The sequence below is a fragment of the Rattus norvegicus genome, chromosome 4 (assembly GCF_021556685.1).
Source record: "Rattus norvegicus strain SHRSP/BbbUtx chromosome 4, alternate assembly SHRSP_T2T, whole genome shotgun sequence".
In the NCBI taxonomy this organism is placed as follows: Eukaryota; Metazoa; Chordata; class Mammalia; order Rodentia; family Muridae; genus Rattus; species Rattus norvegicus.
In genome coordinates, this window is record NC_141537.1 from 155,229,312 (window position 1) to 155,251,879 (window position 22,568).

At 35.5% G+C, this 22,568-nt stretch overlaps 1 protein-coding gene across 51 annotated transcripts in view; it reads right to left on the minus strand.

The window, feature by feature from the left end:
* Positions 1-22,568, minus strand: part of Wnk1 (WNK lysine deficient protein kinase 1) — a 126,394-nt gene that overhangs the window by 39,262 nt on the left and 64,564 nt on the right. For 49 of the 51 annotated variants that reach the window (XM_087655628.1, XM_087655625.1, XM_087655623.1 and 46 more), the window contains 4 exon segments: positions 7,846-7,934; positions 5,815-6,034; positions 4,004-4,337; positions 3,250-3,437 (listed from right to left, as the gene is read on the minus strand). In XM_087655628.1, coding sequence (XP_087511754.1) covers positions 3,250-3,437; positions 4,004-4,337; positions 5,815-6,034; positions 7,846-7,934 — 831 coding nt within the window. 51 annotated transcript variants of the gene reach the window in all.

Here is a 22,568-nt window from a genome sequence, read left to right on the forward strand (position 1 = left end):
GGAAGCGCAAGGTCCTGGGTTTGGGCCTCAGCTCCAAAAAAACCAAAAAACCAAAAACAAAGGACTCAATTAGTTGTATTTCTTAAGAATAAACTGAGGAGAAAACATACTTGGTCAGTGTTTGGTAGACTCTACTTTTGATTAGGCTAATGAGTTGAATTAAGTAATCCACATACTTCTTGCTAAGATATTAAAATGAGAACCCTTTTATCAATAGAAGATAGAAAAGTATAATAAAAACTCTATTAATATATGCTAATGACATTATAAGCATTCTCTTTCATTGCCTCTTTGCTTTTTATTCCCATTTAAAGTCTTATTACAAAAATGTTTCCTATAGGAATAGTTATCTTAAAACACAACATTTGCTAATAGTTTAGTTTTGCTTTTTTAAGCATATAGTCTCTATGCCCGGATGTATTCATTGGTAATGGTTTTTCACTTGTCAGGAAGTTTACAGTTACATACAGTAGTGACAAAGAGGGAAGGCAGGCTGGAGCGTCGGTGCTTGCGCTGGGAGGCAGAGTGCATAGGCAGGACACTCTCCAATGCTTTAGAGAGTTTTTCCGCAAAAGTTTCCTCAGGGGCACTCCGAAGGAGGGAAGGACAAAGAGGTGCAGACAGCACTGGTGGTGGGGTGGAAGGAGCACTGGGAGAGATGCGGGATAGAGAGGGAACAGCAGAAAGATGGGGAACACAAACCGACATGCTACGGCCACGACGAGGCTAAACAGAAAACAAACACACATGAAAAACACAGTACTTTGAAAACAAAATAACCAAATGTACAGTGATAATAGGGTATAGTTAACATAAAGAAATGTTCTACCCTCCCCAATTCTACAAAAAAAAAAAAAAAAAAAGAGTGTAAGACATAATTCTACAAAGCACAGCTGGTATATTGTAACTATTTTCCCTGTTCTGGTGGTTTTGTGCAGGTTTTCTTATAAACAATCAAAAGATCAATTATGATCTTTAATATTTTGAAATAATATCAACTATTATAAGTTCATTAATTTAAAAAAATGACTAACAATACCACACAAGAAAAACAGTTAACTATAGTTCTAAAACCTTAGTAAGACTAAGCAAGAATAAATTCTATTAGAGTACAGGATTTGGGAGATGAAGAGTACATTGTCTGTAAGAGCTCTAGTAACTTGAGGGAAAAATTCACCTATTTTTTTTAGAAGCCATCTAAAATGTTGTTTGCTCACAGCTTTATTCTATTGCCACATTCTGTAAAAAGGTTAAAGAGTCATTGACTAGAAGAAAAAATTCATAACTGGGTATCAGAAATATTGTATATTGTTACGAAGGAGCCAGTGAGGGGGTACTTTCAATACCACAACCCCCAAAATAAAAAATTCAGTTTAGACCTACAAAGCTTGAAGTACCTTAAGAGAAAGGGTGTAATACAGCTACAGAGTAGCCTAATACTGTGAAGTTGTCTGGACCTATTTGTTTTTTTTCAAAACTGGCTGCAAAGAAAGCCTTCAGCCAAACTTGAAGCCCATAAGTACATATCATAATTTAATTTATTTTGATTTCAAATTTTTATCATTTTAAAACTTTTTCTCTTACAGTTTTACATTATTATAAGGCATAGTAGGTTTTTGAGATGAGACAACAGAATTATAAAATATTTTAATGTTATAAAGACTTGTAATTCTTTATAACTATTTGACAGAATATTGTCATCAAAAATCTAGAAAGTCTGATTTTAGAGCAGCAAATAAATACAACTATGTTAATGGCTTAAGCATTTAACATCTACATAAACGATCAATCCTGCTTGTCTTTTAGAAACATACATAACCCTGTGGAGAGGGAAGCCAAGAGGTAGAAAATAACTGTCAAACAAAAGGAGAAGTTAAGAAGTGCTGACAACTAATATTTGCCAGTATTCAGAAATAAATCACCCAAGATCATTTACCATACTTAGGTTAAAGAACAGACTGTTAAAAGTTTAGTATACATTAGTAGTAGTTTTCTTTGTATTAATGTGGCCATTAATCTTGGGATCTATGTCCAAAGCAGGACTGATCGATCAATGGACTCCAAAACAAACATCTTTTATGTGCAAAAAGTATCTTCCTGAAAAACATTCATTTAATGGAGATAAGAATTCTTCAAAGTTCAGATTAAAGCCCTCTGAGGAGGGTGGGAAATCGGTCTGCTTAAAGATTATACTAAACAAGTGAGATAGAGTGAACAATTATCATCTAATTCCTTTCTGAAGTATATGATCTAGCTTTTTTTTCTCCAAAGACCTCACAGAGAGTCAGCAAAAGAAATGAGGATATTTTATGATTCATCTCCTTTAACATTCACTATTGCAAATGGACAATGTGCATATGCATCGTGTACACAAACAAACCATTCCAAGAAATTTACTTCTATAAGCTGACTCTGAAAATAAACTGGTAATGAAATAAATACCAAATAAAGGGAAAAAGCAAATGAACATATACTGGGAAAGGAACACGCAGAGCAACTGATGATCAACTAAATACAAGCAATAAATTAGTTAGAGGTCATAAAGGATTCCTTTACACTATAATACTCACATGCAACATTCTATAATAGTTTGAAGGTCTTACCTGGTTTTTATACAAAAGAAAAATCTTAAAATTTCTTTAGTAATAAGCTTTAAAATTATTTTAAAAAAATTTGTTCCACCCACAAATCATCTGGTATATCTAGTTTATGTCACTGTGAAGAGTTTTTAATTCCTAGGAGTCTTAATGTTCACATAGCTGCTTTCTAGGAAGCTCAGTTAATTCTCACTGTCTAGTGTATATTTACCCAGTCTGATCTACTCCAGTTATATTCTTGTGAACTGATCTTCTTTAGCAATAATACCCTCAGTCTCTGCTCTAAGTTGGTTTCAAGTCACCCCAACAGATATCAAAATCTGCAACTGGCTAAGTCCTTCACATACATTATCCCAGCATTTGCATATAATCTCTAGATTATATACCCATGTAATTCAAAAGCCATATAAAAAACTGTCATATTGCTAGGGAATTAACAAGAAAAGTCTGCACATGTGTAGTACAGATAAATTTTTTAAGCTTTTTACTATTTAAGTCCCCCAACATAAAAACCCCAGATAAAGAAGACTGACTAGACCATTTATAGTCTCTTAGACTCACAGTGCTACTTAGATGACATAAATAATTTTAATTTGGCAGATTACCTATTGATTACTATTTTGGTATTCCATTTTCTTATGCATTTACTCACCATACTTGAGGGTGGATACACCCCATGGGGCTGAGATTGTGCTTGGATACTAGAAACTGTATGTCCTGGTGCTGTGCCAATAGAATGTGCCTGCTCATGTTGGGAGCCATAGGAAACAGTCTGTTGGCTGCTCACTCTGGATTCTGTGAATACAGATGATCCTTGACCACTGTCAACTGTTCCATCAGCTGAAGGAAAAAATGAATCATAAGAGGGAGGGATATGGAAGGGAAAGAAATTGTTCACATTTAGAGTCATTACATTAATGTTATTAGTTATTTCTTTGTTCAAACCCAAATTTTTAAAAAAATGAATAGCTCAAATGAGTACTTAAAAAATTATTTCTCTGATTCTCACTGAATGTTATCATCTGAAGAGCAAACAAAATTTAAGTTAGTCTTAAATTGAATCCAACTTCCAGGTCTTACCCTGTGGAGACCTATGTGTACTTGATATTCGATTAATGTGCACTGGTCTTATCAGCCTTTGGTTTGCTCTGCAGTATTGCTAAAAGAGCTGAACCAGATTAACAGCTGCAATTATAAATGCCAAATTTCCTCACTCTTGATTATTCACAATCTTAGGGAACTAAGTAAAACAGACAACTTAAACCCCCAAGACACTGGAAGTTTTTTCAAACTTTCTTATATTCTAACCACATTTCCTCAGTGTTTCATCCTATTAATCATGGGTATAGGAATAGAAACATATAAAGAACAAACTAGCACATCTGTTTACTCCCCCAGATACTTACACAACACAGATATACTAGGTTGCTGATACTGCAGCTGTTGATGCTGATCTGCCTCGGGTTCTTCAGGCTCTACTTGAGTAGAAACTGAAGCGGATGTGGTGGGAGCAGTGGGTATGCCAGTGCTAGCAACAGAGAGTGGCTGGATTCCTGCCTGGGAAACACTTGCTTGTTGTTCATTCTGCTGTTTGAAACTGCTCTCTTCTTGTTTTCTTTTTTCTTGTTCTTCTCGAACCAACTGCCGCTGCTCTCGTTTTCTCTTAATTAATGATACCCTATCTTTGATAGCTTTAGCCATGGTCTTGTGATCACCTTCACAGACATAACCAGACTCGACCTACAGAGTAAAAGAGTATATTAGGAAGAAAAGGGTACCCAAGGAAAATGACTTAAAATGACAGTAAAATTACTAGTCTGGGTTAAGTTTCTCCACAATTGTGGTAAACAGAGACCAGCAGTCTCAACTGACCTAGACCCTTGAGATCTCTCAGATACTGAGCCACCAACCATACATCAGCTGATATGAGGCCCCCAACACGTACACAGCAGAGATGTACGCCTGGTCTGGCCTCAGTGAAAGAAGATACATCTAACCCTCAAGAAACTTAAGGCCCTAAGGAGTGGGGAGGTCTGGTGAGGTGGGAGAGGGTGGGGTGGGGGCATCCTCTTGGAGACAGGGGGAGGAGGTATGGAATGGGGAGCAGTCTAGAGGTAGACCGGGAAGGAGATGAAGACTGAATTGTAAAAAGCGGATCAAAGAATAAAAAAAACAAAACAAAACAAAACAAAAAAACCAAAGGGAAAAAAAAAAGATCAAATGAACAAACCAATAAAATTAAATATCTATTTCATATTTAGCCCATTTTTAAAAACACTGAATAATTTATGAATCCTAGTAAGGGTACTCTATAACTATCTGTGTGATAATTGACCATTTTTTTAGGCACTGTGGCATATCTAGATTTGGTTAAGGGTTTCCTTTAGAACAGTGATCGTTTACACATACTTAAAGTAAGGATACATCAAAGAGTAATTAGTAACTTTTGACAATGAAAACATCCTGTAGAGTAAAAATGTTTTCATAATGTTTATTTTTGTTATTTATATCATGTGCATGCAGATGAAGGCCCAGTATTTGACCCCCTGATACTGGAAGTACAGGAAGGTGTGAGCTGCTTGATGTGGGCAGTGGAGACTGAACTAAGGACCCTGGAAGAGCAGTATACACTTGTAACTGCCATCTCTCCAGCCACCAAAGTAAAAGTACTTTATAATCCTGTATCTGTCTACAGTATTTATGAGGATGGATCAAAGGCTAACCAGTATTTAGAAACAATTCAAAACTTGATCAGACTGTATATGCCTGTAATCTCAGCACTCAGTGGGATGAGACAGGAGGACCATGAGTTCAGTGTTCCCACAGCAAAATAGCATAACTAACACATTTTGACTAAAGAATCAGCTACAAAGGAGGAGTTATTAAACTTTATAGACATTAAAAGGACTCCAAAATGCATCCCAGTCTTATATCTCATTTATCCACTTGTACCTACATGTTATTTTCCTCGTATAAAAAAATTTAAAGAACTAAAATCCAACCACATCAAAACAATATCAAAAAACACAAAGAAAGAACTTAAAGAGAAATTATAGGTAGCCCCAGCCCCCACATCCAAAGACAATACACTTGGGAGCAACACAACCTCATATAAATGATATACATATCATACATCACTAATTAAATAGTTGTTTTGCTTTTTTCCTATCAGTTTCAGTATATATAAATCTACATCAACATCTACGGGCCAATTTACCATTTCTTGAGCAACATCTTCTGGTACATCCCTCTCCAAGTCAAAGGAAAACTCAATAGCTTCATTGTCTTTGTATTTTCCCTTTAATTTCTTAATATCTTCAATACGTAGCCATAATTTGATAGCTATCTTTTCTCCATCATCTTCTTCTGCTAATTCTACCCGTACCCCTGTTTCCTCCTGGAAAAAGGCATGGTTCAAAAGGTCTTTGATGGAATATCTTTCAAAGAAAGAAAAATCAAAAAAAAAGAAAGTCATTAGTTTGAAAGGACATTTTTCTTTCTCTTTCTGAGATAATATTTCACTATTTTACCCAGGTTGGCCTCAGACTACAGAGTACTTAGAGGAATAAGAATGATTTTCGAATGTATGTGTTTACTATTATTTAGTTAAGGGAGAACATCTACAGAAAAACAAGGAAAATTTTGTTATTCATTTTAACATTAATCCATTTGAGTGGTAATGTTATAGAGAGAGAGGGGGGAGGGGGGAGAGAGAGTGAGAGAGAGAGAGAGAGAGAGAGAGAGAGTGTGTGTGTGTGTGTGTGTGTGTGTGTGTGTGTGTGTGTGTGTGCGCGCCCAGGGAGTGGAGGCAATGGAATATATGACCTTGTACATGATAGACAAGTACTTCTACATCTCCAGTCTATAGTCATACTTTAGTCTGTTTTGTTTTTTTTTTTTTAAATAACAGTCGATAGGGACAATTTTTAAATTAAATGACCTAGTCTTATTAGTTAGTAGGATATAATTATGGCAAGTCATACATACATAGAATATCGAAGCTTCAAAATACCAAAGAAGCATAGCAAAAACAAACAAAACAAAAGCCAAGAAAACAAAATTATGTATGGCCTTGACTGACTCTTGAACAATAACTATCCAATGGAATACCATTTACTAACTAATATAAAATGAAGGCGGAGAAAAGTTAATAGTCTTTCTGAAATTTCTAAAATAATAAATGATGATATAATAAAAACTAGAACATAAATTTATTGATTTCTAGTTTGGTACTTTCTATAACAGCCACCTTCATTACTACAATAAATTCCTTATCAACAACTTGTGGATTAAACAAGTCAAAGGCTGGTTATATAACAATCAAAGAAGTTTCAACAAAATACCAGTAATCAAGTAAAACTGTTCCATCCAGAAAAGAAACAGAATGACATTTTAAGACACAAAACAAATATCCCTTTGTTTACAGTGAAAAAGTCTGAAAAGAGCAAAACAGAAACTCAAGCTAAATATCCACTGAACAGTCTTATTAAAGATCATGATGTTAAGCTCTTCTAAATAACATTTTGAAATGAACATGAGCCTCGAAGGGTGAAGATACAGAATTCTTGAATTTGACTGATATACTCAATTGTGCCCATATTTTAGGAGATAGGTTATGCTCAATTTACAATTTATATTTGTATTAATTAGGATAGGATGGTGTACTTTTTCTTTTGTAGCTGGTATGGGGGTGTGGTAAAGGCAGATTATTTTCAAATACAGATTGTGGCTGCCTGCCAAGCCTACAGGTGACCCATTAGCTGCACTGCATAAACAGATACTTGACACTTTTCTCAGAAAAGTTCTGTTTGTACAAATGACTAAGCCAGATCTCCTCTTAAGCCTTGGGTAAAATCTCTTTTTACTCAAAGGAATTTTGATATTTTGCTCTTTAATGACAGAAAAAAATCTAGGCCTACGTAGCTGAGCTGACTTTCAAAGCCAAGATTTTACTTTACCTTTCAAACTTTAATGAGAAAAGGATTAAAGAATGGGTTTGCTGCAATGGAGAATAAACTTTAGAGTTTTCTAAAATTATCCTCTAAGTAGTCTGTTGTAAGGTGTAAGGCTTACATTAAAAAAAATCACTAAACCACATTTTTACAGTTACAGTGGGCAAATTTGAGTAGATTCAATGGAAATAATCCAATTTTTTAAAATGTTATATGCTATGAATGAAAAAATGAAACACAAGTATTGAAGTCACCTCTCATTGTTCAAGTGACACAGTATCAAAGAAACAACTTACCTTTCATCTTTGTTTTGTCGGATACATCCTTCAATAATTTCCTTCACTTCAGGAATTGCTACTTTGTCAAAACTGGCTGGCTTCACTCCCTAAAATCAGAAATAATGAAATAATGAAAAGAGAATCCTAAACTATGTTCTAAATAAGATGCCTCCTTAGTATCCTGGTCTTTTTTCTGATGTACCTGTAGGACCTGATCCAGAGGTATTAAGTAGCAATCTCAAGAAACAACAAGTAGTATGGTAGGCTACTTTCTATTAGTAGAAAAACATTAGGCTGCTCAAAGTATCTTACATGGTATCCAGGTGCTCTGATTCATTAGAAAATCTTTTGTGCAACTTTGAAAACTAACATATTGATTACTTCAGCCTTTATTCTGGACACTGAACCCATGAGTAGGTATGAAGTCACACAGTTTGGTAGACATATTATATAATACTCTTTAAAACACTTATTACAAAAAATTATGGGTTACTATTGATTTGCCAGAATAACTAGGAAGCAATTTTACATAAATAAAACAGAAAAAAGAGAATCAGGAGCAGTGATATAAGTCTGCAAGCCCAATACTTTTGAAATGGAGGCAGGAGGATCAGGCTTGCAAGGTTATCCTTGGAGTAATGTCACAATGGAGTACCTCAGTAACGGAAATTAAACTAGTGATAACCGGATCATAGAAAGGTATATAATCTCTCACAAGACTAAATAAAAACACAGTTGTTTGAGTTCTTCAAGTGTAGACTGGAAATATTAATATTTGTCTTGATTCTGTTCAAGAAACCACCTTAACTTTTTACAATAAGGTACTTTAAGTCCTAGAGGAAATGTATTAGAAGATTCAGTACTATCACTGGTTTCAGACACCCACTGGTTATACATCAAATGATTCAGTGTCAAAGCCATTAAATGTGGAAATTAACTACAAATTTGATTAATTTTTATTCATTACCCATTGCGTTCTTTCAAGCAGTGATTTAGAGAATTGAGCTCCTAAGAATAACTCTTCACAGCAACTAACTGTGTATTAAGAGTAAAATCCTCAAGTCACACAAAGGTAATTTGAAAGTTTAAATCTGAGAATGACTATAAAGATCATTTTTTTGGATTTTCCTTAGTCATTTTCTTTTTCAAATGCAGGTAAATAGTCCCTAAATATCTTTGTCTACATAATTCTGTTTGAGAATTTCATAAACATATGTGTCTTCATTAAGCTACAAATCCATGCACACACAAACCCTTTGAGACCACTTAGTGATGCCAGTGTACACTTGGGTGAAGTCATCCACTGGATCCTGGGTAATAAACCTCTTAGAGGCTGTCCCTCCCTATTCATGCTAGGATTTTGTCTGGTTTATTTTACTCAAGTCTTGTACATGCTGTCACAACTGTTATGAGTACATACGTGCAGCTGCCCTGCTATATTCAAAACACCCCAAATAAGTTGTGAAAAGAGTTAATATATATATGGGTATAATGATATACCATTAGGAGTCATTTTAACATTATGTCCGTTTAGCTGAATAATAATCGTAGGTATTGGGCTGGAGAGATGGCTCAATGGTTAAGAGCACTGACTGTTCTTCCAGAGGACCTGAGTTCAAATCCCAGCAACCACATGGTGGCTCACAACCATCTGTAATGAGAACTGATACCCTCCTCTGGTGTGTCTGAAAACAGTTACAGTATACTTATATAAATAAAATAAATTTAAAAAAAAAATCGTAGGTATTTCTCTAGGGCCTAAGACATACTACAGTTACAAGTATATGTTTTCTTTTAAGAAGCGGGCCTTAAATCCAATCATAAAGTGTTTCGTTGCCGGGTATAATGGCACATGCCTTTAATTCCAGAATTTGGAAGGCAGAGGCAAGTAATCTCAGAATTAGAGGCCAACCTGTTAAACACAATTTCCAGGACAGACGAAACTCCATAGTGTAACCCTACCTTGGAAAATAAAACAAAACAAAAGTCAAAAAGGTGGCGGGGAGCGGGGAGGGTGTTGTATACCTCCATAACAGCTTGCCACTATTGTACCAATGGCTATGTCTTGGTAGGCCAATCCTAACTGGGATCACAGCCGAGTGAAGACTGGTGATGCCTTTTCTCCACTAATAGCTGCACCTTCCAGCAGAACTAAAAAACCTAGCTTAGTAGGAATGAAGCTTCTAGATTGTTACAAGGTTTGCTTTCTCCGTGTTCTAGGTGCTACTATGTAGTATCGTTAGCAACATAATCTTATTATCTATTTCCAGATGACAATAGCCTGTCTATGAGTTCCACTAATGAACAACTCCAAAATAGGAAATATATGTCTACCACTGGTCTTTTTTGTTTTTTCCTTAATAGCTTATAATGTCAAATAGAACAACTATTTTTAACCCTCACCTCACCTCAGCTACAGGATAATTCCTTTTAAATTCTTTGTATGTTTGTATAGATTTTAGAAAGCTTCTACAGTAGTAGGTTTCCATGCAGCATTTCTGAAAGTCTTTAGTTTAAATTATCCCTACCCATTCTCCATTCTTGTGAGTGATAGTATTAAAAAAGTCACCCTGGTGGCACACATTTTTTTAGTCTAAGATATCAGGTATTAGGCAGAATTGCAGTAGTTTATACTTGGCTAACTTAAAGAGCTTATAAAGAAATTCTTTTCCATGTTTAAGATATGGGTATTGATTTCCCTGATGACAAAGGATGTTGAGCATTTCTTTAAGTACGTCTCATCCATTCAAGAGTCCTCTGTTGAGAAATCTGTTTAGCTCTGTACCCCATTTTTTGGGGGAGGGAGGGTTCTCTGAAGTCTACCTTCTTGAGTTCTTTGTATATTTTGGATATTATCCCTCTTTGTCAGTTGTAGGATTAGTAAAGATCTTTTCCCAATCTATAAGCTGCCATTTTGTCCTATTGACAGTGTCCTTTGCCTTACAGAAGCTTTTCAGTTTCATGAGGGTCCATTTATCAATTGTTGACCTTAGAGCCTGAATAATGTGTTCTATTCAGGAAATTGTCTCCTGTATCATATCATTGCATTCAAGGCTACTTCCCACTTTCTCTTCCATGAAATTTAGTGTATCCACTTTTATGTTTTGAGGTCCTTGATCCACTTGGACTTGAATTTTGTGCAGGGTGATAAATATGATTCTATTTGCATTGTTCTACATGTAGACATCAAGTTAGACCAGCAACATTTCTTTTTCCATTGTATGGTTTTGGTTTATTTGTCAAAAATCAAGTATCCATAGGTATGTGGGTTTATTTCTCAGTCTTCGATTTGATTCCATTGATCAACCTGTCTGTTTCTGTACCAACACCTCCTAGTTTTTACCATTATTGCTTTATAGTACAGACCCTAAGATTCCATCTTATATCAATTTATTTTCCTCTGCCTCCCAAGTACTGGAATCAAAGGTATGTGCCACCACTACCACCAGGCAAATTCTCATATCCCCTTACCCCTTTTAAAATTTACATCCCAAATGTTGCCTCCCCTCTTGGTGCGCCCCCTTCATAAAGCTCTATTCTATTACTTGCGATTTTCATTTTTCTTAATAGCTAAATATCCCACTGTGTGACTATAGCACATTTTCTTCATCCATTCTTCTGTTTATGAACATATGGTTTGTTTCTATTTCCTGGATGTTATGAATAAAGCAGCAATGAACATGGATGAATAAGTATCTCTAAGATATAGTCTTTTGAAATATGTCTGACAAAGGGTGATATACTTGATCAGTACGTAGATCTATTCCTAGCTATTTCAGGAAACTTCACACTGCTGATTTCTTCACTAGCTGCACTAGTCTGAACTCCCATTAACAATGGGTAAGTGTTCTCCCTTTGCCAAACCCATGCTGTAATTTTTTTGTCTTTAAAATCTTAGCATTTCTGTCTGGGGTATGTCAAAGTAGTCTTAACCTGGATGACTAAAGGACTGAACACTTGGAAATATTTCTTAAGCATTTACATTTCTTCTTTGAGAACACTCTGTTAGTTCCATGACCCAGTTTTAATTGACTTGTTTTCCTGATGTTTTGTTTTTTATGTATTCTAAATACTAACCCTCTATCAGATATATACCTAGGAAAGTTTTTTTCCCCTCATTCTATAGACTGCCTTTTTATTTGACTGTCTGTATCCTTTGCTATACATAAACGTTTTAGTTTTGAGAATCCATTTAAATTGCTAGTTGAAGAAGAAGAACTTGGCATATTTGCTGCTTGTATACAAGAAGGCTACCAAGCTTTATGTGTTATGTTTATGTTCTTTGCTAAATGTGTTTATCAGCAGTCAGAATTTTCTGGTAAAAGCCATAGAGTCTTTTATGCATAGAATCATATCATATGCAAACAAGAATACTTCTGTTTCATCCTTTCTTATGTGTACCACTGTTAACATCTTCAGTCACAAGACTGTAAGCACTATAGTAATAGGAATGGAGATCATGGACACTCTTGACTTATTACTGATTTTAGTGGACATATTCTTCATATAACTCAAATGAAAACAAGAATACTGCTAAAGTCAAAACTGCAGTGATAGAGCAAAAGGGCATTTAAAAGTTAAGACTGTAAGAAAGAGAAACCATGGGTTGTGTCTCAGTTGGTACACCTGCCTAACAAGCTTAAAGCCCTGGGTTTGATCTCCAACACCACATAAGTCAAATCTGGTCTGGTGTTCCATAATTGATCCTGGTACCCAGGGAGGTGCCACTAGCCAAGAGGATCAGAAATTTAAAAGTATTAATGGTTACAAAGGAAGTTCAAGGTCAGCCTAGGTTATACAAGACCTTGTTCCAAAAACAAAACAAAAATAAAATAAAACCACAAGTGTCACAGCACACAAGCAGTTTTGGACATACACATAGTAAGTAAAATAGTAATTTACAATAAAACAAAACAAACTTCGTTTAAGCAATTTTATGGATGTATTACACTAAAGCCTGATAGGAGAAAGTTTGAATTTTCTGTTCTATATTGGCTTTTGTTTTCTACAATAAAGTAAAAACAGCATAAAGGAAACTTTTAAATGGCAATAAACACCTAAAATATTATTTGCAAGCAATCGTCTGAAACATAATTTGGTATAACAGACTGAACAGTTAGACTTTGCATGTGAAGACAGTTCAAATGCTACGAAAAAATAATCACAAATCAACAGAAAATATAATGAGGAGAAAAATGTTCCTTCTCTAATACAAGGGAATATAATCTCCAGGGAATGCGCTTCAATTATTGGCAGTAATATATTAACTACGATGGCAAATGTGGACTGACTTTGGTAGTAATGTAAAGGACAATGACCCTGCTTCTGTCCCTGACGATTCTAAACTGCCATCTTATACCACAGCAGCTCATGCAAACACACACACTCACATCTTTACAAACTGTAATTTCTATCTACTTGCTAACAAAACAGAAAAGTCATGTATGGCACAACCTCAAATATATTAGTTAATACTGTCATTTAAATTTATGGCTAAAGTTAGAAACAGATGGCTCTATATGAATGTAATAAAATATATCCAGAAGCCACTGTGGCCTTAAAAAATGACCTTTAAAAAATAACTATGTGGTCCAGCAATGGTGGCACATGCCTTTGATCCCAGGACTTTGGAGGCAGAGGCAGGTGGATCTGTGTAAGCTCATGGCCAGCCTGGACTACAGAGTGAATTCCAGAATAGCAAACGTTACACTGAGAAACCCTGTTTCAAATAAACAACAATAATAATGTACAAGAATGTATAAATTTAGTATTAACAGACAAGTAAAGTATTTGGAATAAGTTCAAACTTTTATATGCCTGAAAATGACTTACGGAAGAGCCATTTGAGACATTGAGTGGCAAGGTTTTGAGATACTCGTGGGTTTTTTATTTTTAAGATATAAGAACTTGGGCTGGGGATTTAGGTCAGTGGTAGAGCGCTTACCTAGGAAGCGCAAGGCCCTGGGTTCGGTCCCCAGCTCCGAAAAAAAGAACCAAAAAAAAAAAAAAAAAAAAAGATATAAGAACTTAATATATATTTGATAATTGACATTTTTTAAAAGTTGGTCTAGGTTATTCTAAAACATAATTTTTAGCACCAGAAAGAACATAGTAGTAATAATAATGTTTTTGTATTAACTTCATCTTATTTTTATTTAACATGCATATATGAAATAGAGACAAAGATTAACTTGAAAGTCTTACAACCCCTCAAAAGCAACCCTTTTCCTTACTCATTATCTTAATCACACTTGGTCCTGTTCCAACTAGTAAAAGCAAATGTATTTCCCACCTTTTCTGAATAAGATTAGAAAATATAAAACCGATACTAAAATAGAAAAAACTGGGTTACTGTTAAAGAAAAAAAAGTAAGCTTTATTCAATAAGGACATACACTTTTCCCACTCCACTCCTCCCAACAGGCAACTTAGCTCTAAAAGTATTCTTGTTTTACTGTTGAAAGTCACAGGATCTATCTTTGGGCAACCGTCTTGATAGACATACATTCCCTTGCAAAATGTGAGAGTAGCCTATTTCTCTTCTTTAAATGATATTAAGTATGTCTTGAGTATCTATGGATACCCACTAGATACTTTCAAGGTAATATTTGTGTACTTTCTCATTTTGTTTTGAGACCTTGTCTCAGTCACTTCTGTAACACATATAAAGTATAAAAAATATAGAATATTTGACTCTAAAGTATCAAATATGCAGCATTAGGTGCTAGAGAGATGGGTTAGTGGTTAAGAGCACTGACTGCTCTTTCAGAGGTCCCAGGTTCATTTCCCAGCACCCACATGAGGGCACACACTTGTAACTCCAGTCCCAGGGCCTCTGTCACCTGACACAGACATCCATACAAGCATAACACCACCAGTGAATATCACACACACACACACACACACACACACACACACACACACACAAACCCACCTCTGTCTGACTTCATTAATTCTGTTTGTTTGCCAACTAATCTGCTGGAAACACAGGAATGAGTCATAATATAGAATTCTTTGGTTCAGTCTTTGATTTTTTTTTTTTTAAAAAACTGTCAGCAATTCCTTATAAAAGCTTAAGTTTCAAAAGTTAGGGTAATATTTAATATCTTGACAAAAGTAAAACTTGTCCTAACCATTCAGAATTTAGAAAAGCATACCTCCTCACACAGAATAAATTATAGATCACTAAATAATTTCAGTAATTTAAGTGAAATTTCCTGTATACATCATTAGAAAGGTTATAATATGCCTGTATAAAGACTGGAAATTCTTACCTCATTTATACAATCCTTTTGAGAACAGCAGCAGCAATGAGAATTTACAATAACAAATACTGAACAAAAATCTTTCTTCAAAAAATCCATCAGAAAAGGCAAAACAGACTTAATAGAGTTTAGGAAAAAACTAGGGGGAAAGTAAATAGAAATACAAACTACCATAAACTTAGCCTATAGCATAAGGAAGACAAAGACCAAAGTCAGAGCACTGGTCTTGTTTAGCAGCCATGCTTCCCAACTCTATTGCGTTTGTTCTGCTCAGCCAACAATCTATTTAGATTGGCTCTGTGGATATAAACCCTGAAAGGGCAATGATTTTGCTGCTAGTAGTTTCTTCTGCTTCTCCTACAATAGCAGTAAATCCTTGAATAAGCACAGCCGTTTTTATTTGCTCAAAGCTCCACCTACTGTATCCAAAAGCTCTGCCTCCCTGACTGTGAAATCTGCCTTAGAGGCGTTTCTGTATGTGACACTATATATCTAGCTACTCAAACACTTTTTCACGCCAATCATATTAAAACTTACCTTTATTTAGAAGTGGGATAAGAGACTGAACTCAGTCACCAAAGGAAATTCAGAAGAATCATCAAGAAGGGACAATACACTGACAGTTATCCAGTTAACTTATGCTCCCATTGGCTTTTTGTCCAGAGGACCCCTATTTACTTCACAGCACACACACACACAGCAGCTCACAACCATCTGTAACTCCAGTTTCCAGAGAATCTGATATCTTCTGGCCTCCATGGGCACCAGGTACAAGTGGTGCATAGAAACAGATGCAGACAAAACACCCATGCACTTAGACAAATAGAAATAGATCCTGTTTCCCCAATTGACAAGTGTGGTAATATCAGGGCTGGGGACGTCGTAGTTCAGTGGTACAGGGCTTGCTGAGCGTGGATGAAGCCCTGAGTTCAACTCCCACTGTGTGTGGAAGGGAAGAGTAAGCGCTATTAAACTGCTTCCACTTCTGTATAGGTTTTTTTAAAAAAACAGCAGTGAACTGTTATACAAAACCAATAAAGGTTTCTTTTTTTTTTTTTTAAATCCATCCTATTTAAAGCCTACACATGTACAGAAATTTCCTGGACCCAAATAAAAGCTACTCTGAATTTAATTATTAATCATTGTTTAGCTTTTCTTCATATTAACACAGTAGAGAAAGTACTGCTGTGGCATCAGCATAAAGCTGTATCCTTTGAAATGGTATGAGATTGAATCGCAAAGACAGCAGTGGATGTCAGGTAAGGGTTAGATGCTATTTGGTAAAAATACTTCTACTCTCGGGAAAGCTAAATGACTCAGTGGGTAAAAAAACTTGCCATTGAGCCTGACATGAGTTCAATCCATTAGACTCATGTGTTGAAAGGAGAGACTGACTTTCACACAAAATGTTGCTGTGATACATTAGTGCCCCCCCCCCATGTATACATATAAAAAAAAATACTTCTATCCTATAAGGTTAGAAATGCACTAATTCTGGCAGTAATTTCTGGCTCAGTCATTTAACACTACTAAGCAGCCAATCTAAGACAGCAGGTACTGGGCAGACATGCAGCAGTTCTTTCAGCTTACACATACAAGAAAGACTGTTTAAGACTACATGCTTGGCTAACTCAAAGCACTTTTGCAAAAACAAAAATTGCCTTTCCTGTGCTTCTTTAAGATATGGGTATTGCCAAGAGGTGGTGGTGCACGCCTTTCTTTAATCCCAGCACTCAGGAGACAGAGGCAGGCAGATCTCTGAGTTTGAAGCCAGCCTGGTCTACAGAGGGAGTTCCAGGATAGCCAGGGCTACATAGAGAAACCCTGTCTCCGAGGGGGACAGAGAGAGGGAGAGAGGGAGAGAGGGAGAGAGAGATCAGGGCCAAAAAACAAAAAGAAAAAAACCAAAAAACCAGCAAAACCCCCAAAACAAATAAAAGTAAATAAATAAAATAAAATAAAAATAACTTTAAGACACATAGAATGGAAGGAAAGGAACCAAAACAGAAATCCCAGGACTGAAAAAAAATCTTATGAGCTTTAGATACTGTTGGAGGAGTTAGAGAAAGGATTCAAAGAGCTGAAGGGGTTTGCAACCTCATAAGAACAACAATGCTGGGTTGGGGATTTAGCTCAGTGGTAGAGCGCTTGCCTAGCAAACGCAAGGCCCTGGGTTTGGTCCCCAGCTCCGAAAAATAGAAAAAAAAAAAACAAAAACAAAAACCAACAATGCCAACCAACCAGAGCTCCCAGGGACTAAACCACTACCCAAAAAGTACACATGGACTGACCCATGGCTCCAGCTGCATATGTAGCAAAGGATGGCCTTGTTGGGCACCAATGGGAGGAGAAGCTCTTAGTCTCACCAAGGTTGGACCCACAGTGTAGGGGAATGGGGGGGGGGGGGCAGTTGGGGGAGTGGATGGAGAGGGGAACACAGAAGAAGGAGCGGAGGATGAGATAGGGGGCTTATGTCCAGGGAACCAGGAAACAGAATAACATTTGAAATGTAAATAAAAATATCCAAAAAAAAAAAAAAAAAAAAGAGGAAAAAAAAAAAAAAAATAGCTCTTAAAAAAAAAAAAAAAAAAAAAAGTTGTACATAAGATCCCCAAACTGCACTTTGGGGCCTTACATAAAAGTCTGTGATCCTTGCTCAGCACACACACAAAAAAGACTGATTAGCTCTATGTTATACTTGTTATCTGACCCACTTATCTTAAATCTATGCCTCTGGTAGTAAGAACCAAGGAAGAGTATTAATTCAGCTACTTGGGAGGCTAAGGTAGTAGGACTGAAAGTTCAAGCCCTACTTGAATTACAGAATGAACTCAGAACTCTGTGAGACTCTATCTCAAAGTAAAACTTTTAAAGGTGGATATGGAAATACATAGGTCAGCAGTAGAACATTTGTCTAGTATGTGCTTGGCCATAGGTTCACTCTTTAGTGGAGCAGGAAAAGTAATACAAGCTTTGCATGCTATTAAAAGCATACACCACGGCATCAATATTTATATGGAGGATAGTGCATCTGAGGTTGGAGCAATACCTTGGTTCTCAAGTATCCAAGGTAATAAGCCTTAGGAAATCACGAGGCAAGCTAATTTCCTTTAATAGAGCCAACTCAATTTGGTAGGGCATTTGAAGAGGCTTGTTTTCCAATGGAAATATATGCTATGTTCAAATACCTGTAAACTAATGGTTCATACCAACAAGAATCTGGCTTAATCCAGCCCTTTAACAACCAAGTTAAAAATAATGGAGATTTTTAATGACTTTGTTTGTGTAATTTGACTTTGTCACTGATTCCATTAGCCTTTGAATTGCAAGGCTTGAACATCTTATATGGAAAAAACAGAATTAAAGCCATTAGGGTAAAATTCCTTCCAGTTTTTATATAACAGATTACAGTTTGCTCCTTTCTATAGAAACAAGTGACACGCATTTGTGATTAGTGTTTGAGGTTGAGAAAAATGTTCTATTATCTTTTAGCAGTTAGAAAAAAATCTGGAATTAGCTAAAATGATTCTTTAATAAATCCTCCTGTAAATCTGGATTGAAAGTGAAAAGATAAGTTGTACCTTAACATTCTTGTCTTTCAGAGGTTATCTGTTACCACTGTGGTTCTAAATTTAAGAGACTATTTGGGGTATTATTTGTGGGGTTAAAAAAAATTGCAAAATTTTTCATAATTCCTCAGTGAAGCCTGAATATCAATCTTTAATTCCCTATGTAGTAGATAGAATAAAAACTGACAGTATGTAAAGATACTTTTCTTACTTAGGCACATTTCAGCAATAATGAATTTTCTGGCCTAAGAACCATAAGAAGTAAGTATACACTAAACAGAAATACATCTGACCAAACTTACAGGGGCGATGAAGATATTAACTTTTAATATTATTATTATTATTGCTGTTGTTATTATTATTATTATTGAGTCAGATTTGGGGAAAGGTGTTTATTGAGAGCAAAGGAAAATATCTTTTATAACAGAAGGAGCACTATATGAAAAATACAATGTTTTTGGTTAGTTGGCTCATTTTTTTGAGACTAGATCTCTATGTAGCCCAGGCTGGACTCCAGAAATCTGCCTGCCTCTGCCTTGCAAGTGCTGGGATTAACGGTTTGTACCACTACACCCAACTGAAAAAGTGTTATTAATGGAAACAAGTTTTAAGCATTCAATGAACAAGTACTCAGTCTGACTGACTTACTCTGAGAAAATAAGGGTAGATAGAGGTGAAATACTAAACATATAGTATAGAATTCTACTTTTTGTTCTACCATTAACTGGACCATTACATACTAGAACATAAACTGTGCCTTACCCTAGCTGCTCAAGTTAATGCACTATTAGCACTCACTAGACTAGATATTCAGAAGTCAACACTAAATTAACATTTTTTCATATGAATGCTCAAAATTACAGAAATAAAATGAAATATATTTGTGCTGAGAAATGCAGTAATAAATACAATTCAAGAAAGAAGAACAGCTCTCTACATTGATATATTGTTACAAATGAAGATTTTGGAGTCCCACCACCCACCCACATCTTAGTATCTGTTGCCCCTTTTGCATATGCACTTTTATAATCAGCCCTCTGAAAAGACTCCTAACTGAAAGAGAATGAAAAGCATACAAATGTGCATTAATCATGATTTTATTTAAAAATAGCAAACAATGCTGTACAGAAATTGATATGTAAATTTCAAAAAATACTGCATTTTAGATTTAATTGGCAAAGACACAGAATTTAATCTTCATTGTAGAGACCAGATACATCAAACTGACCAAAATAAAAGTTTACTGCTGTTTGAAAATCCTGGGTTGGGCTGGAGAGAGGGCTCAGTGGTTAAGAGCACTGTCTGCTCTTCCAGAGGTCCTGAGCTCAACTCCCAGCAACCACATGGTGGCTCACAACCATCTGTAATGAGATCTGATGCCCTCTTATGATGTGTCTGAAAACAGCTACAGTGTACTCATCATACAAAATAAGTAAGTAAACAAATAAAATTTAAAAAAAAAGTCTGTATTAAAACTGCTGTGAACAACAACAAAAGGCTATATTAATTTAGGTTGTTCTTGATACCCATCCTTTTTCTCTTTCTTTCTTTTTTTTCTTTTTGAAACAGAGTTTCTCTGTACAGCACTGGCTGTCCTAAACCTCACTCTCAAGGCTGGCCTTGAGAACCTTCTGCCTCTGCCACCTAAAAGCCTTTGCTGGGATTAAAGGTATGCGTCAGTCACCAATACCTGGCTAGGGACTTAAAACAACAACAACAAGGAAAAGAAAAACCTAGAAGAAAAAGTTTAAAACAACAACCAAAGGACAAAACTATTAGGATCTATCTTAATATCTTGTTTTTAGACTCTGTTATTATTTGTCATGACATTAAGTAAAATGATTAAACCTTTCAAGTCTGTCATGCTATCTATGACTATACAAAAATTAGAATAAATATAAGGTAATTTGCAAGGCAACTGACAAAATTATATGCAAATATCAATTCCTTCATCCTGTTTGAAGTTTGGCTTTATGAATGACGCTTATTAAATACATTTCATACAATTTGCTGAATATCATTAGTGACAACTAATTTCATCACTACTGATGCTATAGTAATATTAGTAGAATGACAATATCCAGCAAGTGCTATAAGTGTATACCCAGGACGTTTTTAAATTTTATAATGCCTTTCTCAGTTCATACTTTAGGCTCAGAGGAATTAAAAAACCTGCAGCTATCAAACATTCCTGGGATCTGAACCCAAGCAGACCAAACTTCAAATGCATTTAATTCATCTCTCATAATCCATACTCATGTATTTATTTCACAAATACTGGCCGAGTGCTTATAACTTCCAAATCACTGTATTACCTAGTCTTTAATTCTATACTGTCAACTCCTATATTTGAAAATGCTATATTTTTTTAACTGATATCCATTCCTCATCATGAAATGAACAACAAAGGGCCTGTGTTTTGTGTTACTTTTCTAGAGGGCTGCTTGTGTTTGAGGTAATAAATATACAGACAACACAATAATTTCATGTAACTATAAGCAACAAATGACCACTATTAAAATAAGCCCCATTGAAATATTGTGTATATAACTTGTATTTGAATTAGAATATAAAATAAAAATTTGCTGGCATGTGATAAATGAAAAATAAAGTGAGGATGGAATCAGAGTATATGATATATTTTAAGAATTTTTTTAGATAGGTTAATCAGAGAAAGCCTCGCTAGGCATATTAACATTAAGAGAGCTGAATGATATATACAGTGTATTATCAATGCATTATTTCTCTGTTAATTCAGTCTGCCTTTATCACTCTCATATCAGCAATAATGCAGGTTAAAATGCCCTCATATCATAACTGACACTATACTGCTTATTAATTCATTATAACACTTGATTTAAGCTGGATCTGAGATCAGAACTCTTATTTTCCAATTTTTTTTTAAATGTTTTATATTTTCTGGTCTGACAGCTACAGTGTACTCATATAAGTAAAATAAAATAAATCTTGAGAGAGAGAGAGAGAGAGAGAGAGAGAGAGAGAGAGAGAGAGAGAGAGAGAGGGAGAGAGAGGGAGGGAAAGGGAGGGAGGGAGGGAGGGAGGGAGAGCACGCAAGAGCACTTAATGCTTTTCCTAAGGCCCCAGGTTTGATTCCCAGTCCCAATGTGGTAGCTCACAACAGTCTATACTGGAGTTCCAAGGGATCTGAAGCCTTCTGGCCTCCCTGGCGACCAGGTATGCATGTGCTGTACAAGACAAACATACAAATAAAACACTCAAGCACAATATAATAAATAAATGCATGCATACATACATACATACACACACACACACATAAATAAATAAGAGTGTTAAGAAGACTAGGCTGTTCAAGACACCATCTTAAACAGAAAGACACGGAAAAAGAGCAGCCTAATTTCCTCTTCTAACAAGACATATGTATTACTTCCTTAGTTTTAGAAAAACTATCCTGAAATGTTTGCGGGATATTTTAAAAAATACAATTTGCTTTTGCCCTCAGAAAACAAAGTAAAAATAAGACTAAAAATTATGGGGAAATACTGCCAGGAAAAGCCCCACAATCCTATCCTGACAGCATAGAACGTTGTTTTAACTGGCTACCAAGAAACTTCAATTTTGAGATTTTTTGAATCTGTACAAGAGGGTTCAGATGCTACCCCATTCTATCCTTTTTTTCTATACTTATATATTGCTTCTACGTGTATGTCAGTTTCTATTTACTGTGATTTAACTTCATTTTGTAAGAAAACAATTTTTCAAAAGTCATTTTAAATTTCATTTCTTTTTTGGAATATAATTCTCATAAATTGGCATAAAGCCCAACTTTTAACTATAATTGGGATTCCTTTAAATTTAAATGTTTTATTTTTCAAAACATTTATAAATGCCTGTACTATGCCATATGCTATACAATGAACAGGTAAATA